Source organism: Electrona antarctica (assembly GCF_951216825.1).
Source record: "Electrona antarctica genome assembly, chromosome: 8".
In the NCBI taxonomy this organism is placed as follows: domain Eukaryota; kingdom Metazoa; phylum Chordata; class Actinopteri; order Myctophiformes; family Myctophidae; genus Electrona; species Electrona antarctica.
The window spans coordinates 18,871,240-18,891,407 of NC_136789.1; the positions used below are offsets into that span (position 1 = coordinate 18,871,240).

The following is a 20,168-nucleotide window of genomic DNA, read 5'->3' on the forward strand; positions in this document are numbered from 1 at the left end:
TATATAACTAACCGTTTAACAAACAACTTCTGTTACTTACCCCACCTTTAAGGCATTGCCCGCATTGCACTGAGTGCAAAATAGGGCTCTATCTTTTACACAGTGTCCACAGTCAGTACGATGTAATGCCACAGGAATGACGATGGCCAATAATGACGATGGCCAATGATTGACTTGTTGTTGGTCAAACAGAGGCTGAAATTTACAATTATGGCCATTTCAAAATGCTTCACAATCACAAATCACTTCGGGTCTACACTGGAGTGTCTAAGTCCAGCCATCTCTATAAGGATAGATTGAAAAAAATGCAACCATAATTATACAGTGTACTTGTTTGCTTTTGTTGGTGGGGTCCAGAGACCCTCCGGGTTCCTTGAGGGGATTTCAAAAGGCCCATTACAGCCAGGTCTGTAACTCTGAGAGTGTACAAATGGAACTAAATGTGGTTCCATTTGTATATACTCTCAGTGTTATGGAGGTCCTTCAAATTAAAACGTTTGAGATTCATTCATTGTCAATTCACCCCTGCATGTATACTGCAGTCTTAACCAGTAGAGGTCGCTAGAGTATTGCCAAAGACACTGCCTGCTTCCCACTGGCAGTTGTGTTTGTTGGAGCAGTAAGCACTGCTGCCTTTTCCATCCTCTTTATGAGCCACACGGTTCATAAACTTAATTAGATTATTGAAGTAAGTATACAAGGCATTTTAAGATCACCTACTGTGTGATGACAGTCACAGTGGCTGGACTTTAAACAGTCATAACTCCAATTCCCTTCTCACTGTATACAGTATAGATTTTGTATATTATATTACCCACTTCAACCCCAGCGACCCCAGTAACTTATGGCAGAGATTTGGTGTACTAGAGGGGGAAAAAGTACAGAGACAAATACGGGACAGTTGGTAACCCTACCTCCTCCCCCCACCGCGACCTCGCTAGACTTTACTGCAGGACAACCAGTGGTATGCACAGTGGTGTAAAGTAACTAAGTACATTTCTTAAGTACTGTACTTAGTACAATTTTGAGGGATTTGTACTTTGCTTGAGTATTTCCAATTTCCAATAATTAAATAACTACTCCACTACATCGCAGATCCAAATATTGTACTTTTACTGTACTATATTAATTTGAAGACTTTGATTACCTAAAAAAATACATACAACTTCAGCCCTATACGTATATAGATTTTGGTTATTTGAAAATTTAAATAGTTAATCTACTGTACCTTATTACCTTAGTACCCTATTATACATTTGAAAACTTTACATTCTGCACAATGAGTACTTTGTGAGTACTTCTTCTCACCACTTGGTATGCAGGAGAGGAGAGGGCTTGGAGAGCACGCCACGCTCTGATGATGTCTTTCTTGATTTGGTTTGGGGGCGGGGCGGGGGCCTGGGGAGGGGTTGTCACATCTTCATACATAAGACCTCGATCAGGCATGAGGATGAAAGACGCAGTGCCATTATTTTATTTTCTGCTTTTCATCAGTCTTAAATACTCAAGTCAACACTACTTGTGTGAGGATGTCTTTCTTTATCTCTGGCAAAATGAGCGAACAGAAACAGACTGAACTCCTGACATATTAGGACCACATGTACAGTCAGTACCTTCCATTACACTTATTTAGCATTGAACCGCAGAGTGTGATAGTAGTAGGGTAGGTATACCCTCGCAAAAAACAAGTAATCCTGGTCTCTATACTGCCTCCCCCTGCCAGGGCGCCTGGTGGAGGGGAAAGGAACTGGTTGGAATAACGTGTTCCTTCCACATGCTACGTCCCCCCCGCCCCCTCCCAGGTGAAAATAAGCGGCTTGGACTCCTCATGCATTGAAGGAAGCATGAGGTCAGTCCTTGCTCTCCGCAGGTTGTCAGAGGGAGTGTACTGCCCAGGATTTAACAGTAATAATAGCTCGCTCTCTTTGGTACCTTATCGCATGTGATACTTTGTAGTCCTCAAAAAACCCTTGCTCATAAAAACATACATAGTGCTCTTGGTGCTACTAGTACACACTGTTCCCTCATGATTTAAGACATACTGTGAGCAGGTGCTAGTTGTGTACTGTAGACCTTAAAGTGCCATTGCATGGCCACCCTCTCGCCAGCACTCCACAAATGTAGAAAAAAAGAAAAAAGGTTCTGTGTGCCATATGTACTTTCCACTGTGAGCTTGTGTGTTGTGTACCCGCCTTTCTGAGGTTAGACCTACAACATTGTGTATGTTCTGATTGATTGTGTGACTAAGCACTTTGTACACAAGACTCTATCTCTGGTATGTCACACATTGTTACAGAGATAGACAAAACAGTATTTTGTCAACTAGGATAACAGATTATTTTTTGCTTGACTTTGCCAGATGAACCACCAGTATTGTGGACTCGCTGGAAACAGTCTATTGAGACTAATTGAATGGCTCTCCATTTCTTCAGGCTCAGTGCTCAGTTCGCAAACATGAACAGCACAATAATACAAAATGAATAAATAATCAAATAAAAAAGCCAAAGGCACTAAGGCCACAATTACAGTCTGCAATTTTAGCCAATGCACTGATCACCCCCCCCCCCCTTCAATATAGTAGCGTGTAGAAACATCTTAACATCGTGTGAAAGGTCACTTCATTGTCCCTGTGTGTCTGTCAATCCAAGGTCAGCGCCCAGTTATAAATGCGCACACAGTAAGTTGTCCCACCACAGAAACGGTGAGTGAAAAGTTCCTTCTGCCTGTGTTCAAGCAGGCAGATCAGCTTATGAATATTCTGCGCAGATCAGCTGATCTTCAGAACAGAATCAGGCGAGGTCTGCGATAGGACCAGAATCAGGCGAGGTCTGCGATAGGACCAGGCTACCATTGGCGAGGTCTGCGATAGGACCAGGCTACCATTGGCGAGGTCTGCGATAGGACCAGGCTACCATTGTGATGAGTTGATATGCAGGGTCTGCTTTAATTGAACAATCCATTGTTAAATCAAAACATAGTTAAATCCACAAACATGGAAGACTCTGGAGCAGCTCGGACAATGCAATACGCATATTTATTAGTGAAAGGTGAGCTGCTCCGGTGTCTTCTTCCACGTTTGCTGCTGCTATGTGTGTCCCGCTCATTTCACCCTTTCTTTAACTTTTTAAGGTGTGACATTAAAGTCTTTCTGATTCGGACTCCTGTGACCTGCCTTAACTGGGCTGTGGCGCCGTGGTACTCCCTTTTCTTCATATATCCACCTCTGACTGCACACATACACGTCCGGTGCTGGCGGGGCGGTTTCAACAGCACCTCTGTCAGCCGTAGCGCGGGTCCAATTCGCCGAGCGACGACTTGGGGAGGTAGAGCGACGGCTGGCCGGAGGCTTTGCGTGACATCTCCATGAAGATGGTGTTGGAGGTGATGCTCTTGCGGTTCTCCTTCTTGGACCAGAGGCTCCTCTGCCAGCGAGAGAGCAGCACCTCCACCTGCTCCCTGAAGAAGGTGGTGGTCATGCTGTACAGGATGGGGTTCAGGGCGCTGTTGATGGGCAGGATGAAGATCACCAACCAGCTGGACATGGTGCCTGCACGCACGCACGCACGCGCACACGCACACGCACACACACACACACACACACACACACACACACACACACACACACACACACACACACACACACACACACACAATTTATGAGAAATTGGCTGGTTGCCAGGGGAGTCATTATCGTGACGCAGAGAGTGTGTTGGGGCCCAGGAGCCCGCGGTCACGTCTCGTTACTCGACTGCTGGTTGCAGACAAATCACCACAACAATCTTTTTAACTAATAACTTTAGTAGTGAACGTAAAAAATGACCATGTATGGTGCCGTAATTGAGGACAGAAATTGGAAAAGAATAGATTTGACAGTTACAAACGAATGACCCAATGTACTCAACCAAATTAGCAAAAGAGTCTCAAAGATAGACTCACAAAGACAAATTGGGGCCTTGAAAAGACCTCAAGGTTGGATACAAATCGATAACCCAATGCACTACCAAATTAGACCCATTCAGCAAAAGAAATGATCCCTAAAGAACAGAGAGTATGTCGAGCTGGGAGCGCAAGAGTAAATGCACGTTTTGTGGCATGCCTCAATGATACACAATATTTGATTGAAACTGTATGCTATAACACACACTCACTCGGCGTAAGTAGTATTTTCAAGTGCCCTTCATGTGCATGGCGCCTAATATTGGCAAGAGGAGAGAAAAGGATTCTAATGGTCGTGACAATCTTAGTCACGATCCTGATAACCCCACACCAGGATCGATACCTCCACAGCCTCCACACCAGGATCGATACCTCCACAGCCTCCACACCAGGATCGATACCTCCACAGCCTCCACAACCACAAGCCATCAGGATCGATACCTCCACAGCCTCCACAACCACAAGCCATCAATGGCCTCTATTGCTATGCATGAAATCGAGCCACCGGGAGGTGGGCTGTGAGTGGCTGAGCATTGCATAACAGGTGTGCCACAGTGGACACCCATTATATATAAGTGGCAGATAGAGGGGGAGATAGATTGCGGAGCCGAGAGTGAGGGGGGAGAGAGAGAAGGGACGGGGGAGAGAGAGAGAAAGAGAGAGCAGGGGTGTAGCACCAAATTCTGGACCCTCAGAAAGGCAATCACCGTGGGCCCCCCACACATTTGGTGTTGTGTTTTTTACGTGTAATCCAGGCTTTCCAGGCCCCCAACACCCTGGGGCCCTAGTAAGTGTGTCCCACTTTCCCCCCAGTCCGACGCCCCTGAGAAAGAGTGTCTAGGGATTGGGTACGTCATATCCCCAAACGGGTATGAACTAGTAGTATTAGTAATAGCTGTAGTAGTAGGAGGAGGTTAGTAGTACTATCAGTAGTAATAGTAGTAGTAATCCACAGGTGTGTGCTGCGTGTCTATGATATAATAGTGTATACTCACCAGGAATCTCCACTTCCAGCAGTGAGAGCACTTTGACCAGGAATATGGGTATCCAGCAGAGGGCGTCAGAGAAGACAATGAAGAAGAACCTCTTGGCTATAGCTACGTCCCTGTGCAGCCTGCTCCTCACGTCTGTCACGTTCATGCGCGTCTTATAGATGGAGAAGAACATGCTGGAGTAGGACACCACGATCACCAGGAACGCCAGCAGGTTCAGGCCTGCATGATTCAGCAAGAATATATCAATACATATCAATGAAAGTGCATAATGCAAAGTACAGAGGGCACGTTATTGCACATAAATACTGGCGGTCTCGCTGTGGGAGAATAATTAATTCATAAACATATGATTCAATCATAGACCAATCAGTAGCACTGTGTTAACACTCAGTTAAGTCAGTTTAATCAAGCATTGCCCACTAGACACATCCCTGGTGTTATAATGACTTGATTGGTGGTAATTGATGTTGTTACTGGCGCACGCACACGCACGCGCACGCACGCACGCACGCACGCACGCACGCACGCACGCACGCACGCACGCACGCACGCACGCACGCACGCACGCACGCACGCACGCACGCACGCACGCACGCACGCACGCACGCACGCACGCACGCACGCACGCACGCACGCACGCACGCACGCACACACACACACACACACACACACACACACACACACACACACACACACACACACACACACACACACACACACACACACACACACACACACACACACACACACACACACACACACACACACCTTAAAGGGACATTTCACTGCTGGATGAAACTTCAGTCACACTCAATGTTAATACACAATTTGAAATTTGGACTCAAATTTGATTCAGGAAGCAATTTATGCTCATATTTTGAGCGTATACGGACATTCCCACGTTACGTGTGGAATTGATCATTTGAACTTGGCCGTGACTTTGGTCGTACAGTCTGATCAAGGCATGCGTATATTTATTTAGAATGCTTGAGTCTTCATGTTGAATCAATTAATAGTCCCCAACCCTCAAAAAAGATATGTGCCCAACATTTGTCAACACAAACGTGTGTATGTATTGCTTAGCTTATATGTTATGCAGACATGATGCAAATTCCACTGGTTTGTATTTGTATTTATTCTGTAGGCTATCAGTTGCATTCAGAGCTGAATTATTAGGTCGCTCAGCAGGTAGAAGAATAGCTAATTAGGCAAAGTGCTGATCTTATTATATACAATAGTTATGGTTATTACCATAATTATTAATTATTAATAATAATTATTATTGTTATAATACATTGTAATTATATATTTAGTTGTATTATCTTATATAGACTTTATTGTTTTTATTTACATTTTTTGTATTTCCATTTTGTTATTATACTGTGAGTATGTAAACAAAGAAAAAAAAATCAACCTGAATATAAGTTTTGATGTATTGAGATACACAAAGAAGGGGTAGGACTCGATAGGTTTTTCAATAAACTTCTTGTCACAACTATGGTCGTGTGTGTTATGATTAATTATGAGTGTTATGAGTTATGAGTGTTATTTTGGATTATAAATATATATATGCTTATTGCTAATGATATATATATTTATATGGTGATATTATTGGTATAGTATGTGTATATGGAATTATTCTACATGTCTCCTAATATATATATATATATATATACCTCTAGCAGCAGTTATGAACCTGTATTAGTCTAACTCTCCTCCCATGCAGTGCAATACTGTGTGTCTGGGTACTCCTGTTGGCCATGACCGTGGAGGCCTGATCCTCCCCGATTGGCTGACGGTCACGTGAGGGAGCTAACGGCCGTAGCTCTCACGTCTACTAAGCCCATTCACCCCCAGACAGTCACTGGGGAAACATCTTCCAGGGTCTTTCCCCCATCCGTCGTACTGCTAACTGTTAACTAACTGTTTTGCCTTATTTTGTGTTGACCTTTTGATTAAGAGTTATTCCCTTCGGAAAGGAATAACTACTAATTTGTTTTGATGTCCGTTGTTGTCGTTTCTTTTCGTTCTTTTCGTTAATTTATTGTACTGATTATTGATTATCCTATTTATTCAACCTTAAATTATGAATAAATACTTGCATTAGACCTTGGTTTCCGTGTCTCCTCCATATGTTGCATTGCCTTGTACCCCTAGACAAAGGGTTTTGTAACATTCTTCCTACTCCTTTTTCGAACGTAAACATAAGTTCAGGATTATGAATGATTATTTTTAGACGCTTCTTTTTTGTTTTTAATATTTACTTTGTCTTTTCTCGTTTATATTTTAACATGTTCGGAATAAATAAATAAATGAAATAAATTAAATGTTGACAGACTCAGCCGAAGTTTCACATAATGATTTAAATAGACTGTCGTGCCTTAATGTCACTGCATGGGCACATATCCTTAATGTCACTGCATGGGCACATATCCTCCTTAATGTCACTGCATGGGCACATATCCTCCTTAATGTCACTGCATGGGCACATATCCTCCTTAATGTCACTGCATGGGCACATATCCTCCTTAATGTCACTGCATGGGCACATATCTTTAATGTCACTGCATGGGCACATATCCTTAATGTCACTGCATGGGCACATATCCTCCTTAATGTCACTGCATGGGCACATATCCTTAATGTCACTGCATGGGCACATATCCTTAATGTCACTGCATGGGCACATATCCTTAATGTCACTGCATGGGCACATATCCTTAATGTCACTGCATGGGCACATATCCTTAATGTCACTGCATGGGCACATATCCACATCCTTAATGTCACTGCATGGGCACATATCCTTAATGTCACTGCATGGGCACATATCCTTAATGTCACTGCATGGGCACATATCCTTAATGTCACTGCATGGGCACATATCCTTAATGTCACTGCATGGGCACATATCCTTAATGTCACTGCATGGGCACATATCCACATCCTTAATGTCACTGCATGGGCACATATCCTCCTTAATGTCACTGCATGGGCACATATCCTCCTTAATGTCACTGCATGGGCACATATCCTCCTTAATGTCACTGCATGGGCACATATCCACATCCTTAATGTCACTGCATGGGCACATATCCTCCTTAATGTCACTGCATGGGCACATATCCACATCCTTAATGTCACTGCATGGGCACATATCCACATCCTTAATGTCACTGCATGGGCACATATCCTCCTTAATGTCACTGCATGGGCACATATCCTCCTTAATGTCACTGCATGGGCACATATCCTTAATGTCACTGCATGGGCACATATCCTCCTTAATGTCACTGCATGGGCACATATCCTCCTTAATGTCACTGCATGGGCACATATCCTTAATGTCACTGCATGGGCACATATCCTTAATGTCACTGCATGGGCACATATCCTCCTTAATGTCACTGCATGGGCACATATCCTTAATGTCACTGCATGGGCACATATCCTCCTTAATGTCACTGCATGGGCACATATCCTTAATGTCACTGCATGGGCACATATCCTTAATGTCACTGCATGGGCACATATCCTTAATGTCACTGCATGGGCACATATCCTTAATGTCACTGCATGGGCACATATCCTCCTTAATGTCACTGCATGGGCACATATCCTCCTTAATGTCACTGCATGGGCACATATCCTCCTTAATGTCACTGCATGGGCACATATCCTTAATGTCACTGCATGGGCACATATCCACATCCATTGTGTCGTGGTATTAATTTATAATAATGTAGCTATACTGTATATTGATCACATGAACGCCACACACAGAATAGCCTAATAAGTCTTACCATTTGATGAGGAAACAGCTGGATGCTTTTCCGATGTATAGAACAATGATAAAAAAAGACAGACTAACTCTCAGTAAATAAAGGCAAAACTCTGGTCCGGTATAGATTACATCTAATGTTTCCATGCTTTTCAAATCCGATGTAGTGGGACAGTGGAGGGCAGGCAATCAATCACCCCAGTAATCAACTAGTCTGCCCCCTGCTTGCACAAGTAATAAAGCTCTGATGAAAATGATCTGACTTTATTATTACCTCTGCAAAGGTGCAGTGCGCAATTCATCAGTACAATGGGCTTTTATAATATTCTTGCAGCGTTTCAATAGCATTTCGTCGTGAGGTTGAACTGTACAAATTAACTTCTTTCTCATTATACGTGAAAGTAACTTTATTAACATCAGTTATTAACGTTCAGCAAGGAGTGAAGGAATCACGTGCCAAAATAAGTTGGCAAGTTGACAAGTTGCTATGTGATGCTTCCCGACCTGGTTCCGACCGTTTCCTTTAACTCTATGTTGTAAATCTCCTTCCTGAATCTGGCCCTGTGTGTTTGACTAGGGTTTGGCTGGATTGCTGTATTACTACAATGACCATAATGCTTTGGTGCACTACCCCACTGGAGAGTAAGGCTGTCCCCGAAGCTTCGGAGGTTCGGAAAATCGCTCATTACGTTGGCACTGGAATCTTAAATGAATGGGCTCGGAGCAAAACTTTGAGCAGCTATAGCCTACATGCAAACAGACCACACTTCCCATACGCTGGCTAGATGAACGTGTTGGATACACAACGTGCAACCGAAAAAAGCTCTCAAAAGCCACATTACATGATCCAGCAGTTGTAAGTAATTAATTTTATTGTCTCCCTTGCCTTCTTTGGAGGCCGAACAAAATAATGTAGGCATGGGATATTAAAATAATTAATAATAATTAAGCTCTGGATTAAGAGCGTCTGCTAAATGCCTAAATTGTAAATTGTAAATTGTAAGCTTCATTAACTGTTAATCTTTACGTCAGGAAGCGCTGTGTTAGTTTCGTTTTCATCATCTTCGACGCGATGTGAGCTTGCAGATCAGCTTCAAGACGAGAGCAGAGCCTTTTTTTCACAGAGAGACTATGCAATGTCGCCCCCCCCCCCCCCCATAGGATCTTTAATGAATTACAGCCGAATCTCGAATCCTAAAAACAGGGCTAGGGGACAGCCTTATAGTGGAGAGGGTGAGGGCTGTCTTACTGAGACATATGTATAACATATCTCTAAAACCACATATTACACACATTAAAAACCTCAGGTCAGGAGAGTGTTTTAAATCTTCTAAACGTCATTAACACCATGGAGGCCCAGGACGGAGATCATCGCCAAGTTCAAGTTCATGGCCAAGTGCCCAAGGCGGAGATTGATAAATAGGACGGAGATTAATGATATCAAAACCGATCGCATAGCTCCACAGCATAGGAGCGCTTGTTGCCCAATCCTCGGTGTTGCACAACAGTGACACGTCATCGAAAATGTTCCCTGCCTGTTTAGCGGACGAAAACGAAAATCTTAAAACTTTCATAACTCGCGATCTAAATCATCCCGTCTAATTATGAAAAAAGATCCTGCGTTAGACGGCGCTCCGCGGTCCAGTCGCTAGTCGCGATAGATTTATTCTTACCTCCCGTTGTTGTCGATCGACTCTAGAGTGGTGTGGCTATTGTTAGCTGCTACACAGACATTCACAACAACTTCCGGTGCGCCGGTAAAAGTGGTCCGGGCGCTATAAATGATGGGCACATTTTATGAATGGATTAAATAGGTCCGGGCAAGCTTAACATGTTTTTTTGCAAAGGGGTGAAGTGGCCCTTTAACTTAAACTTAACTTTAAAAACACCCGTCCTTGGTTCTGGACAATATCTGTCACCAGAACCAACTCAAGAGTGTAACCGGAAACGGTTCCAAATGTGATATAAGCGAATCCGGTTCCTCAATGCTGGATCCAGTTCCTCGGGTTCCTCCACTTCCGGACCCCAACCATAGACATGTGCCAGTGGGTTCATTGCACTGTGCAAACAAAGCTCTGATTTCCCACAGTTTCTCCACTACCACTGCATTATTCACCAGCAAATCCTCAAAAATAAGAACATGAAGGACATGACAGGGAGAGGGAGAAAAGAGAGATGATGATATTGATGTGTCGCATCCGAAGGTAGCATGATCTTGAGGTGTCTTGCATTGAGCGCAGGGTGAGCCCAATTATTGTCTGGGCTGTGTCTTTGACTCTGGAGTTGGCATCCTTTGATCAGAAGTGATAAAAGGATAGGATAATCTCCACAGACATGCTGGTTTTCAGTTAAAAAATCACACCTGTGTGAAGTGAATCTGATTTGCTCAGACACATATGACGTAAATTATCATCTCATTGTAAATGGCATTTAATGTTTGTGTTGACACAAAAAGCTGATTTGCTCGGACACATGACGTAAATTCACCTTTCATTGTGGCAAATGTGACATGAAGTTGTGACGAAAAGCTGTATATTGGGGGACTAGCACCCCTCAAAATAAAAATCACACCCGTGTGAAGTGAGGGGCACTCTTATCATTATACATCATCATACATCATCTCATGAACAACTGAATGTTTGTGATTGGTTAGCCGATTTGCTCGTCTACATATGACATACATTTTCCCTTCATTGTCAATGGCATTTAATGATTGTGTTGCCACAAATTGACGTCATATTTGGCGGACATTTGACCTAATTTCTCCTTTCATCGTCAATGGCAAATATGAGACGTGTGGACAAAAAAAAGCCGTATAGGAGGGGCCCTTTTTATCATGATGAGCAATGAGCATGCATGATGATGAAGTCACCCACTTACGTCATTTGCAATGGCAAATGACTTGGCCATTACCTTTGATGAAAAAGTTCACAGACTTGGCAACACACAACGTCACACAAAGCCAGGCGTTGGAGGGGCTAGCTCCCCTCAAAAAGCAGTGGTGTACACAGTTAGATAGGTGTGCCATTTTGCAAGCATTGACCATACTGTTGACTTGACTACTATTCATGCGGTAAATATCAATCTTTCAAAGCACTTTTTTTTCCCTCAAACTTTTTATCCCATGATTTTGTAACCCATTTTTCACCCTAAACTGTAATCCTGGGAGCTACACTCCCTCTGCCAACCTGAGGAGAGCCCCGAACTGAGCTCATGCTTCCTTCAATGCATGAGGAGTGAGCAGGCCACTTCTTATCACCTGACAGGGGGAGTTTCCCCGCTAGGACGTAGCACGTTTAAGGAACACGTTATTCCAGTTCTTTTCCCCTCCATCAGGCGCCCCGGCTGGCCAGGGGGAGGCACTATAGAGACCAGGATTACTGTATGTTTGTGAGGGTAACTTCCCTAAGGGACACGGGGAGAACATGAAAACTCCACACAGGAAGGCCCTTTCACCAACCCCATGGGCGCTGATGACCTGGTGTAGAGAACACGCCCCCAGCGGACCACATCAGAAATTTCGATCTCTACTACGGAGTCGGAGGCCTCCCGTGGGCCACGGACAAGGTCAGACAGAGAAGGATCAGATGAGGCTGGCTGGGCACACGGTGTCAGGCATCCGGAACTGACAGTGAGCAAACTGAGCCTGTGGGAGCCAAGCCAAGGCACAGCTAGGAGGGGAAAGAGGCCACATCACCGACGTAGATGCACTGCGGAACGACAGCGAGGCAGAGCTAAACACAGTGCAGAGCTAAACACCCTGAGATTAGACAAGGAGGGCGTGGAGGGCAGCGATTCAGTCCCGAGTTGATGTTGGCTATTCCAAACTCTCGCACCGCATGTTGAAATGGTGTGAGCGCCACTGGTCGAATAGTCCTTCAGATACGGTAGCTGGTGTCTGTCTGTGCTCTGGTTTGGAATGAGAATGCCAGTATCCTGGGTCAGGGTACAGTAAACAAACACCACCGCAAGCTCATAAGAGCAGGTTGTTTTCACGCATCCTGGGATTTCATTTCAGGTCTTGAAGTAAAAACAAACAAAAAAAAGTTTGAGAACCACTGATCTATATATAGCATTGTAGCAATGACCTTATCTCTTCCTTACAACTTTAACAAAACACTTCCTCACACCTAGATTAAAAAAAGGATAAATACTGTGAACATAAACATCAAACAGTATGTGTGTCTGAGGCTGTGATGGACGGCGCACACGCACACGCACACGCACACGCACACACACACACACACACACACACACACACACACACACACACACACACACACACACACACACACTCCGTCTTCAATAACTTATCTCTTCAAATTACCCAGGAATATTCCTATGGAGTAACCCTTGGCAGTAGGCTTCTCTTCTCGGTCGGAGTGCAGAGGAAAGCATACCCCGTTGCGTCCGTAGTAGTTCCCAAACAGGTCCTCGTTCAGGAGGGGTACGACAGCAATGACAAAGCCCACCAGCCAGATGGAGAGCAGGACAATCTGATAGGAGAACATTGATTGAATATTCAAAGTTCAGGTTTTTTGGGTGCAATTGAGGTCTGAAAAACAAAACAAAACAATAATAATAACTAGAAATGCACTCTGTCGAGGTGCCAACTTGCGCCTTGCACACAAGTAGTGCATACATCAGATAATTACAATCCCTATACAGTGCACCTGTAGCCTGTGTTAAAATACATGTACTTTGTATAGATTGGTTTCCAACACCCCTGGGACTTAAACAAGGAGATCTCTTGCCTACTTTATTTGCAATCTATATTAATGATCTAACAAGTACAATTAAGTCACTTAAACTGTGGTGTTCAGTGTGGGGAAGTTGCAGTGAGCATCCTTTTGTACAAAAGGATGCTCACTGCAACAATATTATTGTTTTACTTTATGGCTGAAAGTGAATCTGATGAGATACAATTTACAATTTAGACATTTAGCAGACGCTCTTAATTTACAATAAGCAAAAACAAAAAGCATGGCAATACATCACATACATAAAAAGTAGTTATCATGAAACATGCGTAAGCTAAGAGCGTAACAGTGGAATATCAATATAATGAAACTATACATATAAACTATACATACTATACTATACATACTATAAAGTGCTATGACTACTAGTCTGTATAAGTCTGTATAAAATGCTATCTAAGTCTACATAAAGTTCTATCTAAGGGGCTAGGGTAAGTGCTACGGGCCAGATGAATGAAAAGATAAGAAAACAAATGTGATACAATCAATCAATCAACTTTATTTGTTCAGACTCAGGGTCCAATCAAAAACAGACAACATAAAACACTACATACAGAGAAGAAACACCCCTATCCCATAAAAACAATCAATTTTACAATAAACTTTCATACCAGTGCTTCCAAAAAGCAAAAGCAGACCGATACCTGGTGCTACTGAAGCTGGGGTTACACAGCAGCATAATTATACAGTTTTGAGACTCATTGAGCCGACACATACATTTGTACATTAGGTTTCTCAGTAAGGCATGAAGAGTGTATACTCCCACATTACAGAATAACTCACTTGCACTGTTCCACCTTGTTTTTTCAATAAAATCTGCATGCAATCTAGACAGGTGCAATTATGGTTTGACCCTAAAAAAATTGCAACAGAAGGTTTCTCAACTGTTTTGTGTAGTATTAGGTGTCCTTAATAACATACTAAAAGTTTACCAAAGTTTGACCATGCGAAAGGTGTTATTTTAGCATAATATGCATAATATGCCCATAACATCCTATATAAGGCAAAAAAGTCCAAATTTCATCATTCTTTAAGTAACATGTGACATATGAAACTAGGGTGTTTGCATGATTCTGAATCCATTCCAAGCATTAGTTTTGCACAAAAAACACTCCTTGGGAGGAAAACGGCCACACAAACGTGATGAGGTCAGCACATTTGGTCAAGTGGATATGGCCTAATTTAGCCCAAGGAGTGTTTTTTGTGCAAAACTAATGCTTGGAATGGATTCAGAATCATGCAAACACCCTAGTTTCATATGTCACATGTTACTTAAAGAATGATGAAATTTGGACTTTTTTGCCTTATATAGGATGTTATGGGCATATTATGCATATTATGCTAAAATAACACCTTTCGCATGGTCAAACTTTGGTAAACTTTTAGTATGTTATTAAGGACACCTAATACTACACAAAACAGTTGAGAAACCTTCTGTTGCAATTTTTTTAGGGTAAGGTGCCTTTTTTTCATATATGCCCTCACCTAATCATTATAGGCAACCTGCAGTTGATACATGCTTGCTTTCTTAAATTTAACCCACAAGGGGGTGGTATACAGGGGAGTGCAGTATGCTCTGAAGAGATTTACTTTTATCTCAAGTGAACATGAGTGAAATTTCCTCCCCAACATGTTCGCTTGAGCATATAGTATACGGTGCTACCTATACAAATCTTCATCATCAGTTGGTCAGTTGTCCCAGATACTTAGCTTTACTGCAAATGGATAACACCTGATCGGATAAATAAAAGGAATGAAAGGAGAGGTCTTTATCCCCTTTCGTATATCATTACTACGCTCTTTTTGGCATTATATTTAATATCATACGCTACCCCATAGTCAGAGCATACATTTAGCAGCTGTTGAAAGTCAGCACTACTGGGAGAAAGTATTGCCAAATCATCAGCGTACATTAGATGGTTTACCAGGGAGTTTCCAATCTTACAACCTGTCTTACAGTTATTCAGCTGAACAGAGAGATCATTCATGTAGAGATATAGGGCTGGGGAGAGTAATCCCCCTGCCGGACCCCATTACCTACAGTAAAAGGAGCCGAAACCCCACTTCCCCCATCTAATACAATAAATCAATAAAACCAACTATAACAGAGGAATTCTGGCTTTTATAGTTATCAACCACCTCTTTTAGAGCATAAATGCAAAGGTCAGTACCACCTGGTTGTCAGTAGTATTAAAAAAGGAACTTAATCTATCTAATAAAATCCTTTCAATGACCTTGCTTGGACAATACGCTGGCTAGAGCAATAGGTCTATAATTATCCAAGCTCCCCACTTGTCCTGCCTTGTCCTTGATAACCGCTACCAAAGTGACAGACAGCATAGAGTGTGGTAGTAATCCATGTGTCATGAGACCAGTAAGACATATGGCAAGTAGAACCGCAACCTTAGGGCTGGCATGTTTAAGATGCTCTGCAGTTATTTGATCTGAGCCGCTAGCTTTGTTGTCAGATAGCTGCGCTATAGAGCGTCGCAGTCCCGCCTCCTACCCTGGACCAGGAAATGATTCTCCGTTCATTTTCCTCATAGACATTTCAGAAAGTATTTATTTAAAGACGCGGACAAAGCCAACTGGAGTCGTGACAAATCATGACAACAAACACAATTTTTTGGGCCGAACAAATAATTAGAAAGAAGAAAAAAACGGCAGGTTACAACACTTTTTTTGTTGTTTTTCTTCTTTGTAATTATTTGTTTGGTCCAAAATATTGTTTGTGTTGTCATGAGTTGTCACGACTCGAGTTGTCTTTGTCCGCGGCGTAACCGTCTTTAAATAAATACTTTAAGAAATGTCTATGGGAAAAATGCATTGGGATTAATTTCCTGGTCCATGGTAGGGGGCGGGACTGCGACGCTCTATAGCTTGGATGACCTCATTGGCTGTGACTCCAACAGCATCACTACAGGGGTCACTCTTAACACAATTAAATATAGCGTATAGAGTAGTGCTGCCTCCACAGCTCCGCTATATTGTCCACACCAGAGACACCCTCTATGCTGCATGGCAAAGGAGTGTTACTTCTGTTCAGAGCTCTCACCTCCTTCCAGAACCCTGTTGCATTATGGTCAAGGAGCTTTTCGGCCATAGAGTCAGCTCTCATAGTAGCTTGTTGCTTGCCAACAAAGTGTATTGCATATTTATACCTGGCATAGTTTGCTTTTTATGGTCCAGGAGAGGTCCCTGTCTGGGCCGACCTGCTAGGACCCAAGCCTTATAGGATGCCTCTGCATGATGAGCAGCCACATGCTTATTCCAACCTGGCTTAATATTTTTATTCTTATTATTAAAAGAAAAAAAAGGTCTACTAGCCTCGTACATAGTCCCCACAATACATTCATATAGGGTACAAAGGTCCTTGTTGTGAGAGTTTACATTACAATTGACATTAGAACATAAAATTGCATCATAAGGCAAATATACATCACTCAGAGCATCATCAGTTCTCCCATAATAAGCCAAAACATCCTCATTAGTGAGTTTAGACCAATCTATTTTCACCTTACCGATGCCATCTACATCTTGGGACAAAGCATAAGTCTATGGATGGCATTCTGGGGAAGTACCTTTCCTCGCCACATGGTGGCAGACAAAGAGTTTGTTTATTTGAAAAATGTTAAATTGGCAAACTATTTAGAAAAGGCCTGGGACCTGAGGAAAAAAGCCATTTACAGCCAGTAAGGGATATGTATGTTAAGTTGTTAACACTTATGATGCTGCCAGAGTTCTTCAGAATAATGGCGCTAGAGTGCCCAGCAGATGAGGCAGATTTTACTCTGAAAAGCCCCTTCCATTCCCCCCCAAAACCGGGAGGTATAAGCACTGTCAAGTCTGATCTCTCTTTAGAAGCGTTAATATTCCAAACGAGATGCTTGGTTAAGTCAAAACCATTAGAGATAATAGCAACATTTATCTGCCCGTAAACAAGGAAGTGAGCGGCTGCGTGCATGCGCAAAACCAACACAGCGTGCCTCACCGCAGTCAGTCGTTTGTTGGGACGGAGGTTGCTGAAGGGAAAGACGATGACCAGAAACTTCTCCATGGTCAGGTAGGTCAGGAGGAGCACGGACACCTGCAGGACAGTGGAACACAACATCACTGACAGTCAGTCAGCATTTAGTCAGTGGTGGAAAGTACATTTACTCGAGTACTGTACTAAAGTACAAATTTGACGTATTTGTACTTTACTTTAGTATTTCCAAGTTCCAATACTTTTACTCCTATACTCCACTACGTCTCAGAGGTAAATAGTCCCCGGGTTGCTGGGTTTCACGGTTAGAGTAGGTGACAATGTAGGTCAAATTGGGTTAACCTGAGATCCAATGGCTGCACTATGTTGTGCCTTCATCTCGGACAGAGGTGGCTAAGAGAAGCTTTTTGTTCTCTCTTTTTGGCACTCTATATTATATTCTTTTGTTTGCTGTGTTTTTGCTGTGTTTGCTGTTTGATGTTATATTATATTTTTGCTGCTGCATTGTCTGAAGGAAGCCAAACACAAATAAGCTTGAACCTTGAGCCTTATTTTATGTTGGTCCTTGGCTGTGGAATGATGTGAATGAAATTGGTTTCACTAAATTTCTTTCAGAAGTTTTTAAATGTATTATGACGGATGCATTCATACATTTGAATTAATTCTCTCTTTTTTCTTCTTCTTATTTCACTCGTTCCTTTTATGTTGTTAAATCTGAGCTCCATCCAATCTGGCTGTAGCTATCTACAGTAGATAGTAGGTTGTGTTTATGTTGTTAAATCTGAGCTCCATCCAATCTGGCTGTAGCTATCTACAGTAGATAGTAGGTTGTGTTTATGTTGTTAAATCTGAGCTCCATCCAATCTGGCTGGAGCTATCTACAGTAGATAGTAGGTTGTGTTTAATGGATCTATCTGGAGCTACCTACAGTAGATAGTAGGTTGTGTTTAATGGATGTCTTAAGGTCCTTTCAAACGGGCAGCGATTAAGGCACACGTTGTCGCCTGGATCAGCGGCAGGTCTGCTCCGGGTCTGCTCAACGCAAGCACAAAAAAGAAAGGCTAAACCTAATCCAGGTCTGGTGAGTCGCGGGCGTGTGCACGAAACAAGCACGCGCGCAACAATGTCAAGGGACCGCGGCCGCGTAAATACGCTTGCGTTGTCGCCCCTCGACTTCTCCGCACGTACAGAAAAAAGAAAAACGCAGGTCTCATTGAAAATGAACTATGGGCGCGTTAAATCACAGCCCGTTATTGATTTTTTGATTGATTGATATGTTTATTGACAATGTTTGATAAAAGAATGCAAGAAAGCTAATGGCTTATTTCCATTGCAGTCCCTTAAAATGAAAACAAATGAGTGTGTGTGTGTGTGTCGATGTGAGTGTTTTAGGAATGAGTTAAATCATTATTATTATTATTTCCATTTTATTCGTGTGTGCGTGTGAATGTGTGCCTGTATGTATATGTGCACACAAGAGACATGGGTACATAAAACAAGTCAGGAGGATAATATGCAATAGTAAAAAGATACAGCATAAAGTAATAGTAAAGATAAAAACGTTTATAATTAAAAAGACTGGGGTGCCTGAAACAGAAGATAGGGTAGGATGTATCCTGCTTAGCCACTGTGGTTTAGTTAGGTCCAGCTGCTATTCAGCCATATCTTCAGGGAGGACTTAAAAGTTATAGTGGAGCTGGTAGTTTTAAGGTACTTTTTGGGAAACTCATTTGAGTATAAGAAGGAGTTTTCCCCCCCTATAGCTACTGAAATTGACAGTTACAAGGTCTGTGGTACTACGTCTTGTGAACTGATTATGAACGTTGCTAACCTTAGAAAAGTAGTTATGAAGGTCTGTCGGGGTGTCCTTTCTTTGTATCCTGTGGACCATACATAGTTGTATTAATGAAACGCTTTCATCCACCCTGAGCCATGTGAGGCAACTAAAATGAGCAGGGAGAAGATGTGTTCTGGGATGGAGTTCTAGCATAACCCTAACTAATATATTGTGTGAGGTTTGGACCTTATTTTTCAAAGCTGCACATGCACCTGTGTATCATGAAGACATTGGACCAGAGCCCCTGCTAATATTTCCAGAGCATTTCTATTTAAGAATGAGGATGTTCATTTACTTCCCACTCAAAACCAACTCCAGCAATCCATTCCAGTCATTTCTCAACTGCCTACATGACATCAAGTCCTGGATGGATGCCAACTTTCTCACCCTCAATGAAAATAAAACTGAAATCATAATTTTTGACAACCATCCGACCATATCCTCTAGCTCCCTGGGTGCGCTAAATTCTAACATTCACCCCTTTTCTAGAAATCTTGTTTTTATTTTTTATAAAGATTTTAAACTTAATACAAATCAGCTCCGTCATTAAAACTAGTTTCTTCCAATTACGAATCACCGCCAAGGTCAAATCCTACCTCCACCCAAAACAACTGGAGATGGTTATCCATGCTTTTATTTCTTCAAGAATAGATTATTGCAAGTCTTTGTATATTGGCATCGACCAGGCTTCAATCAGGCGTTTACAGCTAGTGCAGAACGCAGCTGCCTGCCACCGGCACTAATAAACGGGACCACATTACTCCAGTTCTGGCCTCTCTCCACTGGCTCCCTGTGAAGTTTAGAATTGATTTTAAGTTGATTTTGGTTGTATGGTAAATCACGCCACGGCCTCTCACCATTATATCTCTCTGAC

At 42.6% G+C, this 20,168-nt stretch overlaps 1 protein-coding gene across 1 annotated transcript in view; it reads right to left on the bottom strand.

The window, feature by feature from the left end:
* Positions 1 to 1,453: 1,453 nt before the first annotated feature.
* Positions 1,454 to 20,168, bottom strand: part of LOC306928393 (relaxin receptor 2-like) — a 147,420-nt gene continuing 128,705 nt past the window's right edge. Inside the window, exons 18-21 of the mRNA XM_079508449.1 lie at positions 17,464 to 17,559; positions 13,040 to 13,208; positions 4,932 to 5,150; positions 1,454 to 3,547 (exon numbers count right to left, since the gene is read on the bottom strand). Coding sequence (XP_079364575.1) covers positions 3,279 to 3,547; positions 4,932 to 5,150; positions 13,040 to 13,208; positions 17,464 to 17,559 — 753 coding nt within the window. The 3' untranslated portion in view covers positions 1,454 to 3,278. The remainder of the gene's footprint in view (positions 3,548 to 4,931; positions 5,151 to 13,039; positions 13,209 to 17,463; positions 17,560 to 20,168) is intronic.